Below are 21,023 nucleotides of genomic sequence, written 5' to 3' on the forward strand. Positions count from 1 at the left end.
TATAGACAAATGTTCCTGCTCATTATCTTTCATCTAGTCTCATGGTCCCAGAAGCCATGGCGAGCTAAAGGAGCTACTTTGTATTTGCTTTCTTCCTCATTTCCTTTGGGTTACATAGTTCATGTCAGGAAAAATATCTGAAGTAACCCTGAAGGTTATCAGATTTGAATTCTCAAGGTCATCTTCATCCTAATTTTTAGAGGCACTGTTTATAATCCTGTTTTCCACAGGGCGTATTAGAAAACATCCTTCCCTAGGAAAATTAGGAGACTAAAGATAAGGTCTGGGGTCCCATGTTTCTGTATGATATTTAGTGGTTTTTATGATTAAATTCTTCTAGACTAACTTGGAAAAATTTATACATTAAATATATAAATTCTAACCCCAGGAATTAGTGATCATATTAAGTGGGTTCAGGAAACTTCCCAAGGCTTTATGGAAAAAAAATCTACTTCGGGAATACAGCACTATAATGAATTCTTTAGTAAGCAATCACTGAGTACCTATGATGTACCAAGCTCTGGATTAGATAGCAATGTCTTCTAAAGCTTGGTTAAAAATGCCAACAGAGAAATTTAATGAGGTACAGTGATAATACAGTCACACACACACACACACACACACACACACACAGACACACATTATACTTGAGATACCTTCTTCTCCATCTACCTAATACTACCAAATTCCAATTGGGAAAAAAAGTATTTGCAAACCATGAGGTCAAGACAACTTGCTGATAATGAAGTATACCCAAATTATAGTTCGGCTAGTGCATAATGCTTTGGCAGTAGTACCTTCCTAACAAGCCCACTTTTCTCTGAAGTTACTTTCTTCTGAAATGCTTCAGTGGTTACATGTAGAAGGAAATATACACAATCATTAATTTTAAAAAGGAACACAAGGGAACACAGACTCAAGCTGGAAATGTTCAGTCTTTCATTGTATGTCTAGGTATGCTAACTTACTAGATTTCATTCATTCTCACCGTTTCAGGGTCATTTTCAAAGATTTCCCTGGCTTCTTCTTTATTGCATAATTCTTCAATGCATTCTCTTTCAAGATTACCCTTTTTGGTTTCTTCAAACATAGAATTTGCACGGCGTTTCCTAACCAGGACTTGTGAAGCGTCCTGCTTTGACAAAACTGAAGGAAAAAAATAAGTTTTTATAAGTAAGCTTTTCATTTGTCCATCTAAAATATGGTATTTTATTAAATAAGTGAGAATTAAAATCATTGTCTAATTCTGAAATGCATAATATTTAGAATTAGTATAGGAAAATTGAGAAGAGAAATATGCAGATACATAAGCACTTTGATTAACAACTCAAAGAGCAGGCTTGGTGGGCAAGTTATAGCACTTGTATAATGATCTTCACAAATCATTCAAGTTCACGCATGAGGCCAAGCAAACCAGACAATATTTAATGTTTACCTTATAATGTCTACACTGGGAAAAAGCAGCATGCTGAAACGACTGTATCAAAAGTTATAACCACACATCTTTAAAGTTAGAGTAATAAGCTTTCTCAATTTTACTGGAAAACCACATGACCTCTGTAAAGATAGAGCAATGTGGGAGTACAGCCTAATCAGCTATTTAAAAGATACTTGATGAGCTAAAACATTTGATTTATTCACACAAAGGGAAAATAAAGATCTTTGGGAAAAGGAAGATCATGTGCAAAGCACAAAATACAGAAGGCAAAGAGAAAAAAATTGGTAATATCGACTGCATAACGAATTTCAAACAGCTAAGCAGCAACAACAAAAATTACAAAGTTCAACATCAAGTGACAGGCTGGAAGAAAACATTTCATGATACAGACTGGAAAAAGATTACATTCAAAATGTATAAACAGGGCCTAGGTGGCTCAGTGGGTTAAGCCTCTGTCTTCGGCTCAGGTCATGATCTCAGGGTTCTGGGATCAAGTCCCGCATTGGGCTCTATGTTTGGCAGGGAGCCTGCTTCCTCCTCTCTCTTTCTCTGACTCTCTGCCTACTTCTGATCTCATTCTGTCAAATAAATAAATAAAATCTTTTAAAAAATGTATAAACAACTTTTGCAAATTAAAACAATAACAACAACAATAATAAGCCAATGAATAATAATAATGTGTGCAAGATTAAATACAAAATAATATAAAGAAAACACTATAATCAAAATCGTACAAACATCACTAAAGAGGAAAATAAAAATGGCCAATAAACATGTGAAAAGATGTTCACTACAAATTTTTTAACTAGATTTTTGCCCATTAAATGTGCACAAACTCGAGGACTGATAACATCAAGTAATGGAGATAGTAAGGGGAAACAAGTACTCTTGCATATCAGTGGTGGGAATATATTTTGCTAAGCATTATTTTAAGGTTATCTGGTAGTAGCTGAAAATTTAAGGCACATATACTCTTCAATTCAACAATTCTGCTTCTGAGGATGTCGTGCAGATATGTACCTGTGCTGGAAAAGGTGTATATAGAATGTTTGTTGAAAAACTGCAATATCAAAAAATTAAAAACAATCTAAATAACTCTCAAGAAGCGAATGGAAAAATAAACTATAATACATTTGTAGTGTGGGATAATATGCACCTATCAAAGAGAGGGAATATATTCCTCTATCAAAGATCTTCAAAATATATTATTAAATTAAAAATTAAAATTGTAGAATGTCATACTATCACATAACCCTATGTATATCAGGCATACTTGTAGATATGTAAATATCATGTGGACAGATACACAGAAAATAGTTTGGAAAGACACTCAAACTACTGATTGCAATTATGTTTGAAGAAAAGAATGGACAGTATGAAGCTTTGGCTTTATCGTTTTAGCATGTAAACAACATTATTTTTTTTAACAACATAATTTTTAATGAAACTTTTTAAAAGCAAAAATAAAACCTAAAAAAAATTTTAAATCCTGGTTTAAACCACAATAGTGCTTTCACTAAGATAATCAAGTAATATAAACAGATAAATCTGTTTTTCTCTTTTTTATCTTATTACCTGGAAAAAAGATGACAATAGAAGGAAGAAAAAAAAAAGCAAAAGGACTAATTAATCAAGTCACCATAATTATTAGCTGAATAACTGAACATCTTTCAAAAGTGTAGTAAGTAATGTTATTTTATTTCTCCTACTTGCCAAAACAGAAGTTTAAATGTGATGACTAACTAAATAGTGTTCAGGTTATATTTTTAACCCTATGTCTTACCATCTTTATCTCTGTTCATTACTAAGATCAAGATTAAATCAAGGCTCTGTGTGTCCAACAGATGTTGTTCTGTGAGCACATTACCTGTCAAACGTGTTACTGACTGATAAATGATAGCCCTATCCACAGTGGAAGAATCTGACATGGTCAGTTATCTCATTTATTTGAAGTAGTTTTAAGGATGCTACTTTATAATAAATATAGCAAAAACTGAACCCTTCTGAACCTCAAAGCAAATATGTATCTTTCTGGGGAAAACAATAACATCTTTCTCTGAAAGATAAATACAGTGATGCAATAACAAAAAAAATCAATGTCAAATGCACTTAGAAAACTAACCATTAACATCACTCTTTTGCATTTCTTTCTTATGGAATATTAAGTTTTGGAATTTAGATCTTAATATTGACATTTAAGTATATCTCTCCCCCTACAAGTGACCACTGCAGGACACAGACCATGTTTGATAACACAAACAATATTCACACTGCAAAAGAGGAAATTCTCAAGTATCCAGAGAGAACTAAGGCAGACATTTAGAGGAATGCTCACATAACTTTATAGAAGAAAACAAAATCGCCTCCATCATTTTATAGAAGATAAAACGCACATAAAGAGCCTGCAGGATAGTTGCCCTAAATTATAAGGAATAGCAAAATTAGGACTTAGATCCCAATGTACAGATCCCAATGTACAGATTACTATTTGCTGTTTCTCAAAAAACAGAGGTTTCATTTTCTCCACTGATTAGAGGAATCTTAAAAAGGAAAACTCTCACACCTCTACCCTAAAAGATAATGAAGTTAAAAAACCTAATTTTGTCTAAATTTGAATGCTTATGTTTTATTTCATCTAGGTTCAAGCCAATAATGTTTTAGATTGGCAAGGTACTTAATAATTTTCAATGTGTATATTATTTCATTTGATCATCACATAAATAATGCCATAAGTCAGAGGACAGAATTATCATCCCCACTTTCCTTGAGTTACTTGAAGAAAATGAAGCTGAAAGAGGTTATATGATTTGGCCCAAGCCCATAGAGCTAGGATGTGCTGCTAATGGGACAAGAATCTAAACATGCCCATCCTCCTAATCCAGTGTTCTTTCTTCTCTATACCTGCCACTCAAATGCCAACGTATTTGATTTTAAAAAAGAAACTATGGGGGCACCTGGGTGGCTCAGTGGGTTAAAGCCTCTGCCTTTGGCTCAGGTCATGATCCCAGGGTCCTGGGATCGAGCCCCGCATCGGGCTCTCTGCTCAGCGTGGAGCCTGTTTCTCTCCTCTCTCTCACTGCCTGCCTCTCTGTGTACTTGTGATCTCTGTCTGTCAAATAAATAAAAATAAAATCTTTAAAAAAAAGAAAAGAAACTATGTGGTTGTGGCATGGACAAGTTTGATATCTTAACTAAGACATTTACTGTCCTATAGGAAATAAACCCATCCATTTAATAAGTGTGCTTTCAAAGGAGTCTACTATTCCTTGTAAAAAAAAAAAAAATACAAATATGACATCACAGATCCAAATTAAGAATTACAGAACTGTAGAATGACAAAACTATGCGGGTTAGAAGTGCTTTTACCGGCTGCCTCAGTCTATCTACCCAAAAGCATCCACCCTGCTGGACTGCAGGAATGTCCCCAAAGTTCCATTATTTATCATAACAATCATGGTATATAAGCAGGTATATGTCGTTTTTACATTATCTCCATTAATACTAATCACAACTGTTTTAAGTAGACAGTAATTTTCCCATGTTATGCATGAACAAATGACAACTCCAGGAAGTTGAGCCAACCTCACCAAGTTCACACAGCTGGGAACAGAAGCCTACCTTCAAAACCCGTTTTCCGTTTACTACACTGTCACTTCTTTCCTACACTGTCTCTAATCACTTGTTTCACTTCTTTGGATTAAGAAGTTTTTCAAGAAAGTCTGTTAAAGCCTGAGTATGTTGCTTGAAAAGTGTTACCTTCAGGTTCATAGTTTAGGTATAACGTTTAGTTATGAGTCTTTCAAGTTAGAAGAATGACTTAACTATTCCACACTGTTAACTTATCTAAGTTCTCCCTCTTCAAAATAGTGACCATAGCAGGTTGAACGATTATGTCAGTAACATAACCATTGTTCAAACATGAACTAAAACTCCTTTTTGAAATTGTCTTAACAGCTTTCATATGTTCCCTTCAATATTTTCTGTGGGGACAAATCTTTGGTTTTTGAGCATAGGATTTGATTGTCTTATCTTCAAAAAAGTCACTTATTGTTACTGGTACTTCATAAAAGCAGACATAATAAAGATAGTGGGGTTAACACTGCCTCTGGTCAGAGGAAAATTTCCCAGTGTGTTCAATTCAGTTCCATCTGGTCAAGGGAAGGTCCTTTACCGAGATCCTCCTCTCCCACTGAAGTGTTCAAACTTGCTACTCTGTCCAGGGGGTGGTTAGGACCAATGATCTGCAGGTTGCCCATTACTGATCAGAGGAGAGTGAGGTCACCGACGAAGATCTAAGTTTTAGGATAGCCCATCCTCTGAATCTTTGCCATTCTGCTCTGTTGTTCTTTGCCAAGATGGTTCTCACATTCCTCCTTCCAAAGCTCATCTCTTTTATAGTTTGTTTTCTGTCTCTCTTTTTCCCAGGCCCTACTTGTCTGGCATCCCAAGAATGAAAAACTACTCCTAAAAAAATGTGTCTGAGAAGAAAATCTCCCACTAGCATTTGGGTTGGCAGGGTGTTTGAATCTTTTGTTTCTGCTTCAGTATGGGACGAAGCAGGGGGAATTGTTTTCAATGTACAAACAGAATTAGATAATACTTTGAGATGTAATTGTGCTTCACGTGTGTCAACTGTTGAACTGGCATGTTTCCTTTAGTTCAAGTCTGAGGAAAAATAGAAGTGCATGTAATACAGAAACACCATTAACTAGTAATGATGGGAAAACATATGTTCAGAAATTACCAGCTATATTTAAAATAATCACATAGTAATCAAATGTAAAATCTTTCATTTTATTCATAAAGATTTCTACCACAGAAGACTTCTAATTGAGGAGGAATATTTAAAAATGTGAGGATTGCAAGGACTATGAATACCAAAAGACAGATTTTTAATTAAGCGTTTATTGGCCTATATAATTATTACCAATTTTTGGAGAAGTTTATGTCAGCCTTCAGAAAGAAATGCCATGTCTGGATGCATGTTACACTTAAATCTTTTTTAAGTTAATTTTTTAAAGAGAACTATTATACTTGCTTTTCTCTAAAGTTCTTATTTTTGTTTATATCGAGGACAAGGCTGCTGAGCAATTGATTCTTATATTATATTAAAGGTTAGAAAAGTATTAGAAAAAGTATTCTCTAGGTGTGAACTATGTATGAAAGTATGCATCCATTCTTCAAGAGGACTAAGCAGTAAACAGACTGATGAGAAATTCTTTAAAAGAGTCAAAAGTCATAAGGATAGATCTGGATAAGAATTTATATCTGGGGGGGGAAAAAAGAGGAAATAATCTGAGTTATATGTTGTATATATAAAGGTAGTGAGTCCTAAAACATTTGGATTAAAAGAGATGAAGGCTGTTACTTATTTAGTAGTAGAAAAGCCATTGGTGCTATTAAAAAAAATGTGACTATCCACCGCCATTCTGGCTGAGTAGGGAAACAATGCCTGAACTGTTTAGCCACAACAGGAGTGACACGGACCTCTCCTTACTCGGAGATTTAATTATAACTTTAATTTACAGTCCCTAGTCTAGAAAAAAAGAACAAATCAAACACTCTGCCATTGTTTCCCCAAGGTTAAAATCTCGACTCTATCCACAGACAGAGAAAATGGCGCACATCCGTTATCCTTTCCAAAACAACAAATACTTCTACCCACAAGACAGAACGGGCAGCTTATTACTCCCTCCCCCCCAAAAAAAACCAACATAAACAAAAACAAAACCAAAAAACCCAAAACACAACATTAATCATTTCTTTTATTTGCTCTGTCTGCTCTCAGTGAGTGATAAGTAACAGTACTTCGTTTGAAGGGACTCAGAGCCGATGTTGGCAAGGTATGGAGAGGGATGTTAGAGCGTCTTTCCTTCTCGAGGTAACTACACTGCGTACTGACTACCTTCCTGAGGCCCTGGCAGGAGGCCTCCTTTCCGACGAGCACATCTTTCACACAGTCAGCTTTCCTTGTCTTTTTCATCTCCGACACACTAGGACACCAGAACAGCATCTGCTTTTGACGTCATGTACCAAGAGGTTACAGCCCAGGAAAAGTTGTGTTTTTGTTCTATTTGACCTATTTGTTAGCATAGCATCAATTAATATTATTAGTTCACTGGCCTGTGTCTGTGTTTATGTTTGGAAAAGCAACAGGCAAACTGTTCCTGGACATTTTTAAAGGCGACAGTGAAAGAGCTGGCCTAATTCTGCACTATCTTATTCCTCCAATATCTCTTCAGATATGAAGCAAGGCTTAGAAACACTCTAGATGCAGCCCGGTTGACTCTTCTGATATATTTTTTTAAGTGCTGATGCGGAAATGAGATTATTTGGAATATTGGTATAGTATTGAATAGGCGTTTATAATTCAATTTCTAAATTTCTGCCAGAACCTCAGAATTCCTTGTTGACTTCCTGGCCATAAGACACAGTCTACATAACAACAGAATAAAATAATTTATTAAAGAGAGGGGAGAAAATGATTGGGATAAGGATTTGGGGAAGAAGGATAATAAAACAAGCAATAAGGAAAAGTACACTTAACATACAGAAACTCAGGCCCACCTTTAAAAAAATGGCTACAAATTTAAAAAAAAAATAAAAAACAAAACAAAACCAAAAACCCACTTCTTCCCTTCCACAGTTACAACAATAACAACAAAAAGAACTTGTGTTCTACTTGACAAGGCATATGGACTGAATGTTTGGCATTATGAACTGAATGTTTGTGTCCACCTCCCCAAATGTATATGTTCAAGTGGAAATCCCCAGTGTGGCTGTATTTGGAAAAAAGGCTTCTAAGGAATAACTAAGGTTAAATAAGGTCATGAGGGTGGGACCCTATTCCTACAGGATCAATGTCCTTATGAGAGGAGACATTAGTGAGCTCTCTCCCTGCAAGCATACAGGCCCTGAGGAAAGGCCATGTGAGAACATAGTAAGAAAGCAAGGTCTACAAGCCAGGAAGGGAGCCCTCCCTAGAAACTGAACTGGTCAGAACTTTCATCTTGGATTCTCCAGCCTCTAGAACTGTGAGAAGATAAATTCCTCTTGTTTAAGTCATGTAGTCTGTGGTATTTTGTCAGAGCAGTCCAAGCAGACTAATGTATAAGGCAAGGAGGTTAGTGACTATTTTTAGCTGCTCTTTAAAGTTAATGAACAGAAAAACAGAATGGACTACTTCTCTCCCACCCCAAAAAGGCCACCCCCATTTTTATTCCTATTACACTGAGACAGATTTAAAAAGAAGTTAATATTCAATGTTGGCAAAGATAAGAACAAATAGGCACTCTTTTTTTTTTTCCCCATCTTGCCACTCCTTTTTTTTTTTTTTTAACATATAATGTATTATTTGCTTCAGGGGTACAGGTCTGTGAATCATCAGTCTTAACACAATTCACAGCACTCACCATAGGACATCCTCCCCAATGTCCATAACCCAGCCACCTTATCCCTATCCTCCCATCCCCCAGCAACCCTCAGTTTGTTTCCTGAGATTAAGTCTCTTATGGTTTTTCTCCCTCCCCAGTCCCACCTTGTTTCATTTTTCCCCCTCCCTTCCTCCCACGACCCCCCGCCCTGCCTCTCAAACTCCTCATATCAGATATATCATATAATTGTCTTTCTCTGATTGACTTACTCCACTTAGCGTAATACCCTCTAGTTCCATCCACGTCATTGAAAATGGCAGGATTTCATTTCTTTTGATGGCTGCACAGTATTCCATTGTGGGTGTATGTATATATATACACATATATGTGTATATATATAGTATTCCATTGTGTGGGTGTGTATATATATATACACACCACCTCTTCTTTATCCATTCATCTGTTGATGGACATCTCGGTTCTTTCCATAGTTTGGCTACTGTGGACATTGCTGCTATAAACATTCAGGTGCATGTGTCCCCTTTGGATCACTACATTTGTATCTTCAGGGTAAAGACCTAGTAATGCAATTGCTGTGTCAAAGGGTAGCTCTGTTTTCAACTTTTTAAGGAACCTCCATGCTGTTTTCCAGAGTGGCTGCAGCAGCTTGCATTCCCACCAACAGTGTAGAAGGGCTCCCCTTTCTCCACATCCTTGCCAACATCTGTCACTTCCCAACTTGTTAATTTTAGCCATTCTCACTGGTGTAAGGTGGTATCTCACTGTGGTTTTGATTTGTAGTTCCCTAATGGCAAGTAATGTTGAGCACTTTTTCATGTGTCTGTTGGCCATTTGGATGTCTTCTTTGCAAAAATGTCTATGTCTTCTGTCCATTTCTTGATTGGGTTATTTACTGTTTGGGTGTTGAGTTTGATAAGTTCTTTATAGATTTTTGGATACTAGCCCTTTATCTGATATGTCCTTTGCAAATATCTTCTCCCATTCTATCGGTTGTCTTTTGGTTTTGTTGACAGTTTCCTTTGCTGTGCAAAAGCTTTTGATCTTGATGAAGTCCCAATAGTTCATTTTTGCCCTTGCTTCCCTTACCATTGGTGATGTTTCTAGAAGAATTTGCTGTGGCTGAGGTTGAAGGTTGCTGCCTGTGTTCTCCTCAAGGATTTTGATGGATTCCTGTCTCACAGTGAGGTCTTTCATCCATTTTGAGTCTATTTTTGTGTGTGGTGTAAGGAAATGGTCCAGTTTCATTTTTCTACATGTGGCTGTCCAATCTTCCCAACACCATTTGTTGAAGAGACTGTCTTCTTCCTACTGGACATTCTTTCCTTCTTTTTTTTTTTTTTTAAGACTTTATTTATTTATTTGACAGATAGAGATCGCAAGTAGGCAGAGAGGCAGGCAGAGAGAGAGGAGGAAGCAGGCTCCCTGCTGAGCAGAGAGCCTGATGCGGGGCTCGATCCCAGAACTCTGGGATCATGACCCGAGCGAGAGGCAGAGGCTTTAACCCACTGAGCCACCCAGGTGCCCCCATTCTTTCCTTCTTTGTTGAAGATTAGTTGACCATAGAGTTGAAGGTCCATTTCTGGATTCTCTATTCTTTCCATTGATCTATGTGTCTGTTTTTATGCCCATACCATACTGTCTGGATGATTACAGCTTTGTAATAGAGCTTGAAGTCTGGAACTGTGATGCCACCAAACAAGTAGGCACTCTTAAACCTACTTTTAAAAAGCAAATTTTCAGGGAGAAATCTAACAATATGTATTCAAAACCTTTAGATATTTAGCTAAACATTCTATTTCTAGGAAATTAATCTGAAGAAATGAACAGGACATATGTAAAGAAATACGTATGAATATGTGTATCACAATATTATTGATATAAACAAAACATTGGAAATAATCTAAATTTCCAACATATGTTTTTGATTAAATATATTATGACAAACATACATGAAGAAAAATTATAATCTATTTTATAGTGTGACAGATTTTTTTACAATTTTGTTCAGTTACTCACTGTATAGTACATCATTAGTTTTTGAGTAGTGTTCAATGATTCATTAGTTACATATTAACACCTAGTGCACATCACAACACGTGCCCTCCTTAATACCCATCACCCTGTTTACCCCCTCTCGCCCCCCCTTCTGAGACCCTCAGATCGTTTCCCAGGGTCCACAGTCTCTCATGGTTCATTTCTCTCTCTCTCTGATTTCTCCCCCTTCAGATTTCCTTCCCTTTCCCTGTGGTCCTCCGTGCTATTGCTTATGTTCCACATATGAGTGAAACCATATGGTAATAGTCTTTCTCTGCTTGAGTTACTTCATTTCACATAATCCTCTTCAGTTCTATCCATGTGGATCCTTTCTGATGGCTGAATAATATTCCATTGTATATATGTGCCTCATCTTCTTTATCCATTCATCTGTTGAAGGGCTATTGTGGACATTGCTGCTATAAATATTGGGTTCATGTGCCCCTTCTTTTCACTACATCTGTATCTTTGGGGTAAATACCTAGTAGTACAATTGCTGGGTCGTAGGGTACCTCTACTTTTAACATCTTGAGAAACCTCCATACTGTTTTCCAGAGTGGCTGCATTGCATTCCCACATGTGTAGGAGGGTTCCCCTTTCTCTACATCCTCACCAACGTTTGTTGTTTCCTGTTTTGTTAATTTTTGCCATTCTAGCTGGTGTAAGGTGGTAGCTCATTGTGGTTTTGATCTGTATTTCCCTGATGGCTAATAATAGTGAGCATTTTTTCATACGTCTGTTAGCCATTTTTATGTCATCTCTGGAAGAGTGTCTGTTCATGTCTTCTGCCCATTTTTGACTGGGTTATTTGTTTTTTGAGTGTTGAGTTTCAGAAGTTCTTCATAAATCTTGGAAATCAGCCCTTCATCTGTAATGTCATTTGCAAATATCTTCTCCCATTCCATGAGTTGCCTCTTAGTTTTGTTGACTGTTTCCTTTGCTGTGCAGAAGCTTTTTATCTTGATGAAGTCCCAGAAGTTCATTTTTGCTTTTGTTTCCCTTGCCTTTGGAGACATGTCTTGAAAAAAGTTATTGTGGCCAATGTCGAAGAGGTTACTGCCTATGTTCTCCTCTAGGATTTTGATGGATTCCTGTCTCACATTGAGATCTTTCATCCATTTTGAGTTTATCTTTGTGTATGGTGTAAGGGAATGGTCCAGTTTCATTCTTCTATATGTAGCTGTCCAATTTTCCCAGTACCACTTATTGAAGAGATTGTCTTTTTTCCATTGGATATTTTCCTGATTTGTTAAAGATTAGTTGGCCATACAGCTGAGGGTCCATATCTGGAGTCTTATTCTGTTCCATTGGTCTATGTGTCTGTTTTTGTGCCAGTACCATGCTGTCTTGGTGATCACAACTTTGTAATATAGCTTGAAGTCAGGCAACATGATGCCCCCGACTTTGGTATTTACTTATTATTATTATTATTATTATTATTATTATTCCCTTGGAGATTTGGGGTGTTTTCTGGTTCCATACAAATTTTAGGATTGTTTGTTCCAGCTCTTTGAAAAATGCCAATAGTATTTTAAGAGGGATGGCTTGAAAGTATAAATTGTCCCCTGGCAGGATAGACATTTTAACAATGTTTACTCTTCCAGTCTATGAGCATGGAATGTTTTTCCAAATTTTTGTGTCCTCCTCAATTTCTTTCATAAGTGTTCTGTAGTTTCTAGGGTATAGATCCTTTACCTTTTTGGTTAGGTTTATTCCTAGGTATCTTGTGGGTTTTGTTGCTATTGTGAGTGGAACTGATTCCTTAATTTTTCTTTCTACAATTACATTGTTAGTGTATAGAAAAGGAACTGATTTCTGTGCGTTGATTCTGTATCCTGCCATATTGCTGAATTGCTGTATGAGTTCTAGTAACTTGGGGGGTGGAGTCTTTGAGGTTTTCCACATAAAGTATTATGTCATCTGCAAGGAGAGAGAGTCTGACTTCTTCTTTGCCAATTTGGATGCCTTATTTCTTTTTGTTGTCTGGTTGCTGAGGCTAGTACTTCTAGCACTACACTGAACAACAGTGGTGAGAGTGGGCAACACTGTCATGTTCCTGACCTTAAGGGAAAACTCTCAGCTTTTCCCCATTGATAATGATATTCGCTGTGGGCTTTTCATGGATGGTCTTTGACTGTTTCCTCTATCCCTATACTCTGAAAAGTTTTAATCAGGAATGGATGTTGTACTTTGTCAAATGCTTTCTCTGCATCAATTCAGAGGATCATATGTTTCATGTATTTTCTTTTGTTAATATGCTCTATCACACTGATTGATTTGTGAATGTCAAACCACCCTGGCATCCCAGAAATAAATCCCACTTGGTCATGGTGAATAATCCTTTCAATGTACTGTTGGATCCTATTTGCTAGGATCTTGTTGAGTATTTTGGCATCCATGTTTATCAGGGATATTGGTCTGTAACTCTCCTTTTTGATGGGGTCTTTGTCTGATTTGGGGATCAGGGTAATGCTGGCCTCATAGAAGGAGTTGGAAGTTTTCCTTCTGTTTCTATTTTTTGAAACAGCTTCAGTAGAATAGGTATTATTTCTTCTTTAAATGTTTGGTAGAATTCTCCTGGGAAGCCATCTGGTCCTGGACTTTTGTTTTTTGGGGAGGTTTCTGATTACTACTTCAGTTTCATTACTGGTTATTGGTCTATTCAGGTTGTCTATTTCTTCCTGTTTCAGTCTTGGTAGTTTGTAAGTTTCCAGGAAGGCATCCATTTCTTCCAGGTTGCTTAATTTCTTGGCATATAGTTGCTGGTAATAATTTCTAATAACTGTTTCTATTTTCTTGGTGGTGTTCATGGTCTCTCCCCTTTCATCCATGATTTTATTAATTTGGGTCCTTTCTCTTTTCTTTTGGGTAAGTGTAGCCAGTTGTTTATTGATTTTATTAATTCTTTCAAAGAACCAGCTCCTAGTTTTGTTGATCAATTCTACTGTTTTTCTGGTTTCTATTTCATTTACTTCTGGTCTAAACTTTATTAATTTGCTTCTCCTACTTGGTTTAGATTTTATTTGCTGTTCAGCTCCTTTAGGTATGAGGTTAGTTTGTGCATTTAGAACTTTTCCAATTTTCTGAGAGAGGCTTGGATGGCTATGTATTTCCCTCTTATGATCACCTTTGCAGTATCCCATCAGTTTTGGACTGAAGTGTTTTCATTCTCATTAGTTTCCATGAATTGTTTAAGTTCTTCTCTAATTTCCTGGTTGACCTAATCATTCTTTAGAAGGATGCTCTTTAACTTCCAAGTGTTTGAATTCCTTCCAAATTTTTTCCTGTGATTGAGTTCCAGTTTCAAGGCACTGTGGTCTGATAACATGCAGGGAATAATCTCAATCTTTTGTTATTGCCTGAGACCTGATCTGTGACCTAGTATGTGGTCTATTTTGGAGAAAGTTCTATGAGAATTCGAGAAGAATGAGTATTCTGATGTTTTAGGGTGGGATATTCTGTATTTATCTACAAAGTCCATCTGGTCCAATGTGTCATTCAAAGCTCTTCTGTCTTTGTTGATCTTCTTTTAGATGATCTGTCCAATGCTGAGAGTGGAGTGTTAAAATCTTCTGCTATTAATGTATTATTGCCAATTTGATTCTTTATTTTGGTTAACAGCTGGCTTATACAATTGACTGCTTCCATGTTGGGGGCATAGATATTTACAACTGTTACATTTCTTATTGGATAGACCCTGTGAGATTGATATAGTATCCCCCTGGATCTCTTATTACAGACTTTGGTTCAAATTCTGATTTGTCTGATGTAAGAATTGCTACCCCAGCTATTTTTTTAGGTCTGTTGGCATGATAAATGGTTCTCCATTCCCTCACTTTCAGTCTGGAGGTGTCTTTAGGTTCGAAATGAGTCTCTTGTAGACAGCATATGGATGGGTCCTATCTTTACATCCAATCTGCATCCCTGTTCCGTTTCATGGGAGCATTTAGGCTGTTCACATTGAGAGTTACTAAAGTGTGACAGATTTTACTGACATGAAAACCATCATCATATTTTTAGGTGAAACATCAAGCTAAAAATATTAGAAAAAATAGTATTACAGCTCAATTCCATTCTTGTATGTATGTATTTTAATTTCTAAGAATATATAAATGCAGACAACGTTGCTTAGAAGAAAACAGAGCAAAACATTACTTTGGCTAGTGGGACTACAGATGCATATTTTTTTAAGTGCATATCTGTATTGCCAAATTAGATTATATTAATCATGGACTACCTGAATGGTTTAAAAATGTTAGGGGATCAGTAGGATATAGCTAGTAGTTTAAGCTGGAAGATATGTTCAACGAGGCCAGAAGGTCAAAATGGAACCCAAGGAAACTTTAATATCTAAGGGAAAACAGAGATCATCAAAACAACAGAAGTAGAATGAGTAACACACAAATACAGAGAAAGAAAATTTTAAGATAATGTTTATAGACATAAAAGGAAGTCAATTTCAAAAAGATGTTTCAACAGTGTCAAATGCTGCAAAGAAGTTATTAATAATAGAAGCCCCTAGGTGGCTCAGTTGGTTAAGTGTCTGACTCTTGATTTCTGCTCAGGTCATGATCTCAGGATCCTGAGATCAAGCCCTGCCTGGGGCTCTGAATTGAGCATGGAGCCTGCTTTGGATTCTTTCTCTCCCTCTTCCTCTGCCTTGACACCCTGATTCCTGCTCATGTGTCCACATGCTCTCTCTGTCTCTCACAAAAAAGTTATTAATAGTAATTACCATTAAAAAATAATAATAAGTACATTATTTAGGATGACAGCTAACATGTAGTTGATTTAACAATAGGACAACTCTTAACATTCCCAATCACCAACACCAGTGGGAGGGTGAGAAGGAAGAGAGGAAATAGAGAGTGCTAGAATAAACCACTTGCTCAAGAAGTTCAAATGAAAGTAGGAAGAGAATGTGGGGTAACAACTCTTCAGTAGAGGGAAAGTAAAGGTAACATTTTCCCGAAGTCAGGAAGGTACATTACAGAACAGCTGTGAAACTCAGTGAGAAAATGCCAAATATGCCATTTAAAAGATGGAAACTATCACACAAATGCAGGCAGTTATATATTTTTACCATTTTGACAAAGATATAAAAGCCATTGTTTTTGAATGTGTCTTTTTAAAGTCCATCCCAAGAAATGAACAAGAGGACTAAGAAGAATTATACTAAAGGCCTAGAACCAGTGAGAGCCAGTTCCTATGACTTTACTTACTATAGTAACACTCACAATCTAGATAAATTATCCTTATTTCAGTTCCCCTCAAGACTGGAGGACTCAATTTCCATATTTAGAACAATGTAATATAAATAAAACTCTTAAATGAAATGGTGTTCTCATACTGAAGTTAATAACACAAGTTCTTATATTTAAGAACTTATATAAGAACACAAGTTCTTATATTTATTAAGGGCAAAAGGTAGGCAAGGAATAAAAAGCATCATAACTCTACTTTCTAAAGACACTATTAAAATGTTATTCATTTTCTTCCAATCTTCTGTGTACAGTATTTTCTTGTCTAAAATTGCTGAATTCTTGCCCAACCCCTCAAATTATTATAATTATTTACCCAAATGCATTTCCCAGATACCTATAAAATAAAATAGGAATATTTAGGTAAAAAGGATTTGCATCACCCAAAAGAAAAGGAGTCAAGACCTACTATTTGTTTTTGCATCACCACAGTGAGTTTTTTTCTTCTAGCATTAACAAAACATTACCTTCAATCAAAGCTTAACAATTTAAGGATAATTTGAGTTTTGCTAATGCCGCATATCATCTTGTCCTTTCTGAATAATTGACTGGGGTCCTAAAACCCCAATCCTACTCCTGATAAAAATTCCAATGTCTCTCAAGACTTCTACCTCCTTTTGGAGCTGAGGTTCTTATGGTCACTATTGGCTTTGTTTGTTAGCTTTCACTAAACTCTTCACCTCAGTTGTATCTTATGGAACTCTTCTCTTCATTGTTAATCAGCTCGATGTGGAAATCAACGTCTTCTGAAGAAACCCTGGAGGCAGGTGGCAGGGGGCAGGTACAAAGGGCTATAGTTTACATTAAAGCAACTTTTGCAATTTAAAGTTGACTCTTAAGAAAAACCAGTTCCTAAAGGTCCACTCTCCACCTCACATATAATAATTTCTTAATGATTGGGGCACCTGGGTGACTCAGTCAGTTAAGCATCCGACTCCACTTCAGCTCAGGTCATGATGTCAGGATACGGAGATCGAGCCCTGCATCAGGCTCCATGCTGGGTGTAGAGCTTGCTTAAGATTCTCTCTCTCTCTTCCTCTGCCCCTCTCCCTCTTTCCTCCTCTGCATGTGCTCTCTCTCCTCTCTCCCTCTCTCTAAAATAAATAAATAAATAAAAATAAAAATTTTACCAGAGACATTCCTAAAAGGTGTATTGTCTTGCCATATGGCTCAGTTTCTTTTCTCCCTTCTCTGACATCCTCTCCCCTTCTCTCTCCTTGGTTGCCTCCTATTTCCATCCCTGCAATTTCTTTTTTCTTTTTTTCTTTTTTTTTTTTTAATTTATATATTTGACAGAGATCACAAGTAGGCAGAGAGGCAGGCAGAGAAAGAGGAGGAAGCAGGCTCCCTGCTGAGCAGAGAGCCTAATGCAGGGCTCCATCCCAGGACACTAGGATCATGACCTGAGCCGAAGGCAGAGGCTTTAACCCACTGAGCCACCCAGGTGCCCCATCCCTGCAATTTCTATTTACTTCTTATGAAGAACCATTTATCGACCTTTTCTCCTATCTCCTAAGGCACCAGCATGATTCAAATTTTAAGTGTGCATAGGAATTACCTGGGGTCTTCTTAAAATGATTATTCTAAATCAGTAGGTCTGGCATGGGGCCAGAGATGCTTCATTTCTAATCAGGTCCCAGGCAATGCTGCTATTACTGGTTCATGAACTACTGGTTCATGAACTACTCTTTTTTTTTTTTTTTTTTTAAGATTTTATTTATGTCTTTGAGAGAAAGGGAGAGAGAGAGAGCATAGCAGAGAGGCAGGCAGACGGAGAGGGAGAAGCAGGCCCTCTGCTGAGCAGAGCCGATATGGGGCTTGATCCCAGGACCCTGGGATCATGACCTGAGCTGAAGGCAGAGGCTTAACCCACTGAGCCACCCAGGTGCCTCATGAACTACTCCTGAATAGCAAAGCTATAGACCATGTTTTCAGGACTTCACTTTCTAAGCCTAAAGCCACTTTTCAAGTTAAAATAATAACAATTCTCACAAAAGGAATAATTTCAGTATTAACTGTTACCACATTTTTTTCACCCTGCTACATTAACAGCCGGTTCAATGTCATCATACTATGTCCCCAGCTTAGGTCCATTGGGCATAGTTAATTATGCCCTCTCTATTTAACAAATAGTTAATATAGCCTCACACTTTGTAAAATATATTACCAAAGGTTAAATGAGCAATATGTGTTTGTGCTTCTCTTAGAGGAAGAAACAATAATCTTAACCCTAGATGAAGAAAATTGGTAGCAGAGACAATGCTGACCAAATATTCCATGTGCTTCCTTGGGTTGGGGCTGTTACAATCATAAGCAGAAGTGAGTTTTGTCACTTTTGTGCATAAGCACACCTCCTCCATTGATCTCCTCTCTCCTTACTCTCATTGGAGAGGTCAATGCACCTGAAGAGGACACCACAGATGAGACCCTGGCTCTGCTGGACCCCTTGATCTTAGCTTTGTGAGACCCTAAGCAGGTCCCTGGACTTGTACCTGAACTATGAGTTAATAAATTGTATTAAGATGCTAAGTTTGTGGCAATTGGTTACACAACAATAGAAAACTAATACAAAAAGTCAATATATAATTTTGAATCAGGCTGAAAGTATTAATATTGCTGATTTCATTCCATCTGCTAGCTACGGTCACCAGTTCCAGTTCAAACGGTTGGCTTCATTGGCTAACACCATCCTAGACAAAACTTTGGCACTCACTGAATAACTCGGAAAAGCCAGACATTCCTTGGCATAATATTAGAGAAAGAATTCACAAGGACTAGGAGACAGATTCTGGCTTGAATCTTTCACATGGTTCCTACCTATTCACTTTCTCACTTATCCATCCTACTCCCCCTTATGATATACAAGAATATATGTTCATGATTATCATAAAAATCAATTAGTAAGGAAATCACTGGGATTTCTAAAAAGCATTTTATTGGCTGTTCTCCCTAGACTGGAAATACTAATGTCAGGGGCTGCAACGAAACTGGGTTCCTGGTGATCAAATCTTGGAAAAAGAATTAACAGGCGAAGATCTCTCTAGGATGAGATGGGAAGACAACCCATAAAATTCTTCATTGAATTTTTTAATCCAAAAACTCCCTGAGTTAATAAATAGAGGTTGTATAATACAAAGAAATCACCACCTCTCCTTAATTACCAATCTTGAATCAGTTGATGGATCTAGAATTTCTCGAATGAAGGAGAGGAGAGAAACCCTTGAAGAAGCATCCTGTATACAGTGAACTTTTCTTCTTCTTCCTCCCACGAAAATTAACTGCACTGGAAAACTGCACTAAGGTAAGAGATTCCAAAAACCTTTAGTGATTATTCGATACTGGCCTCTAGAGAAGAAAAACATCTAAAATCTAAGGTTTGCTGCTTAGGACTGAGGCCTATGGGTGTCAGTTGATTAAGGGGATTGTGTCCTGAAAGTACCTAACTATAGGTCTAATAAAACTCAAACTCCAAACTGTGATTCCTTCCCCAGGCGTGAACTATTTTCAGCAACAATTTGGTCATGCTGGAATATTCCTGTCCAAGTGAGAGATAAGTTTTTATATACCCGGGCATTCAACACTGAGATGGAAGGGTACATATTGGCGGACCCCTTATTGTTGAGGCATATTCCATTTTTAGGTATTCTACTCTGGTCTATTTATCATATGAGTCTAAAACCTGTCAGATGTAGCAGATGGAAACCAGAATAATAAAATGCTCTCTGGCTAGTTTCAAGGTTCAATTCAAGCAGTCTGTCAGTCAGACTAGGAGTGAACCATCAGATCCAATCGTGTCAAACTGTCCCTAGAACAGCAGGGTACTCTGCTACTATCCAGGGTACCATAGCAAGTCCCCAGAGAAGAATTTTAGTAGAGGTCCTTATGATTTGAGAGTAAGTCACATTTCTTTCTGCCAGGGAAGAAACTGCTCCTGGCATCCTTTCGGACTTTAGTGAAATCTGCAAATCTGACCACAGGACACCTGGTGACCCAGTGATTTAAAAAGTTCATTGTGAACTGGATGCTACCTTTTCCATCTAGCCAGAAACTTAGCTGGGACAGCAGTTTGGCTGCGACATGTTCCAGTGGTGTGAATAGGATGGGACTCCAGGCACAACTCCGTGGTCTGTGCAGGTTACTCACTCTCCTGACATGAAGAAGTCACTGTGAAGACGCCTCCCTCCACCCGCGTTTACAGTCTTATGGGGGAAAGCCTATGACCAACCTACTGAGGATGAAAGTCAACCTACTGAAGACAAAATCTCTAGCTGACAGATACTTCTTTGTGACAGACCAACAGAAGCCGGAGGGAAACCAGCTATGAAGCCACAGCCTGCAATGAACAAATAAAAAATGACAGCCTCTCTCAAGGGTGACCCTGAGGTGACACAGAATGTTCGGAGAAATGAAAACCTCACAATGGGTGGACATACAAGCAGCATTTCTCACTGCCCACTTTGCTTAGAACGAGATCAGGATCTATTCTGCTTTCTGAATGGTTGGAAATGGTCTGTCTAGCTGTTCAGAGACCCATAAAGAGCTAGATATCAGGTCTAGAGACAAGGATGTTTGGCAAGAATTGCCCAGAACTGAGACTGTGCTCCAGGGGCTTACTCGCAAGATAGCCCCATATCAGAGGCGTTCTTAATAATAAGAGAGGATAGAACTGTCCACGTAAGGATTGTCCATTGTGTTTCTTCTCAAGGCAATCTAGTGCAAGGGTCACAAATTCTGAAATCTACAAGTGTCAGATAGGTTCCATAAACAAAGGAAGAGAATTTGGTGAAAGACGACAGTGGACATTTGGAATCGTGGCAAACTAGAGAGATTCTATTCTATCTTAAGAAGGCAGCTTTGAATTTCACCGTGTTGGAGGGTGCACGCAGTGTTGCCAGA

At 37.5% G+C, this 21,023-nt stretch overlaps 1 protein-coding gene across 1 annotated transcript in view; it reads right to left on the reverse strand.

Annotated features, from left to right (window-relative positions):
* Positions 1–21,023, reverse strand: part of PROS1 (protein S) — a 64,403-nt gene that overhangs the window by 37,859 nt on the left and 5,521 nt on the right. Inside the window, exon 2 of the mRNA XM_080824186.1 lies at positions 989–1,146. Coding sequence (XP_080680312.1) covers positions 989–1,146 — 158 coding nt within the window. The remainder of the gene's footprint in view (positions 1–988; positions 1,147–21,023) is intronic.

The sequence above is a fragment of the Martes martes genome (genome assembly GCF_963455335.1).
Source record: "Martes martes genome assembly, chromosome: 1".
Taxonomy (NCBI): Eukaryota; Metazoa; Chordata; class Mammalia; order Carnivora; family Mustelidae; genus Martes; species Martes martes.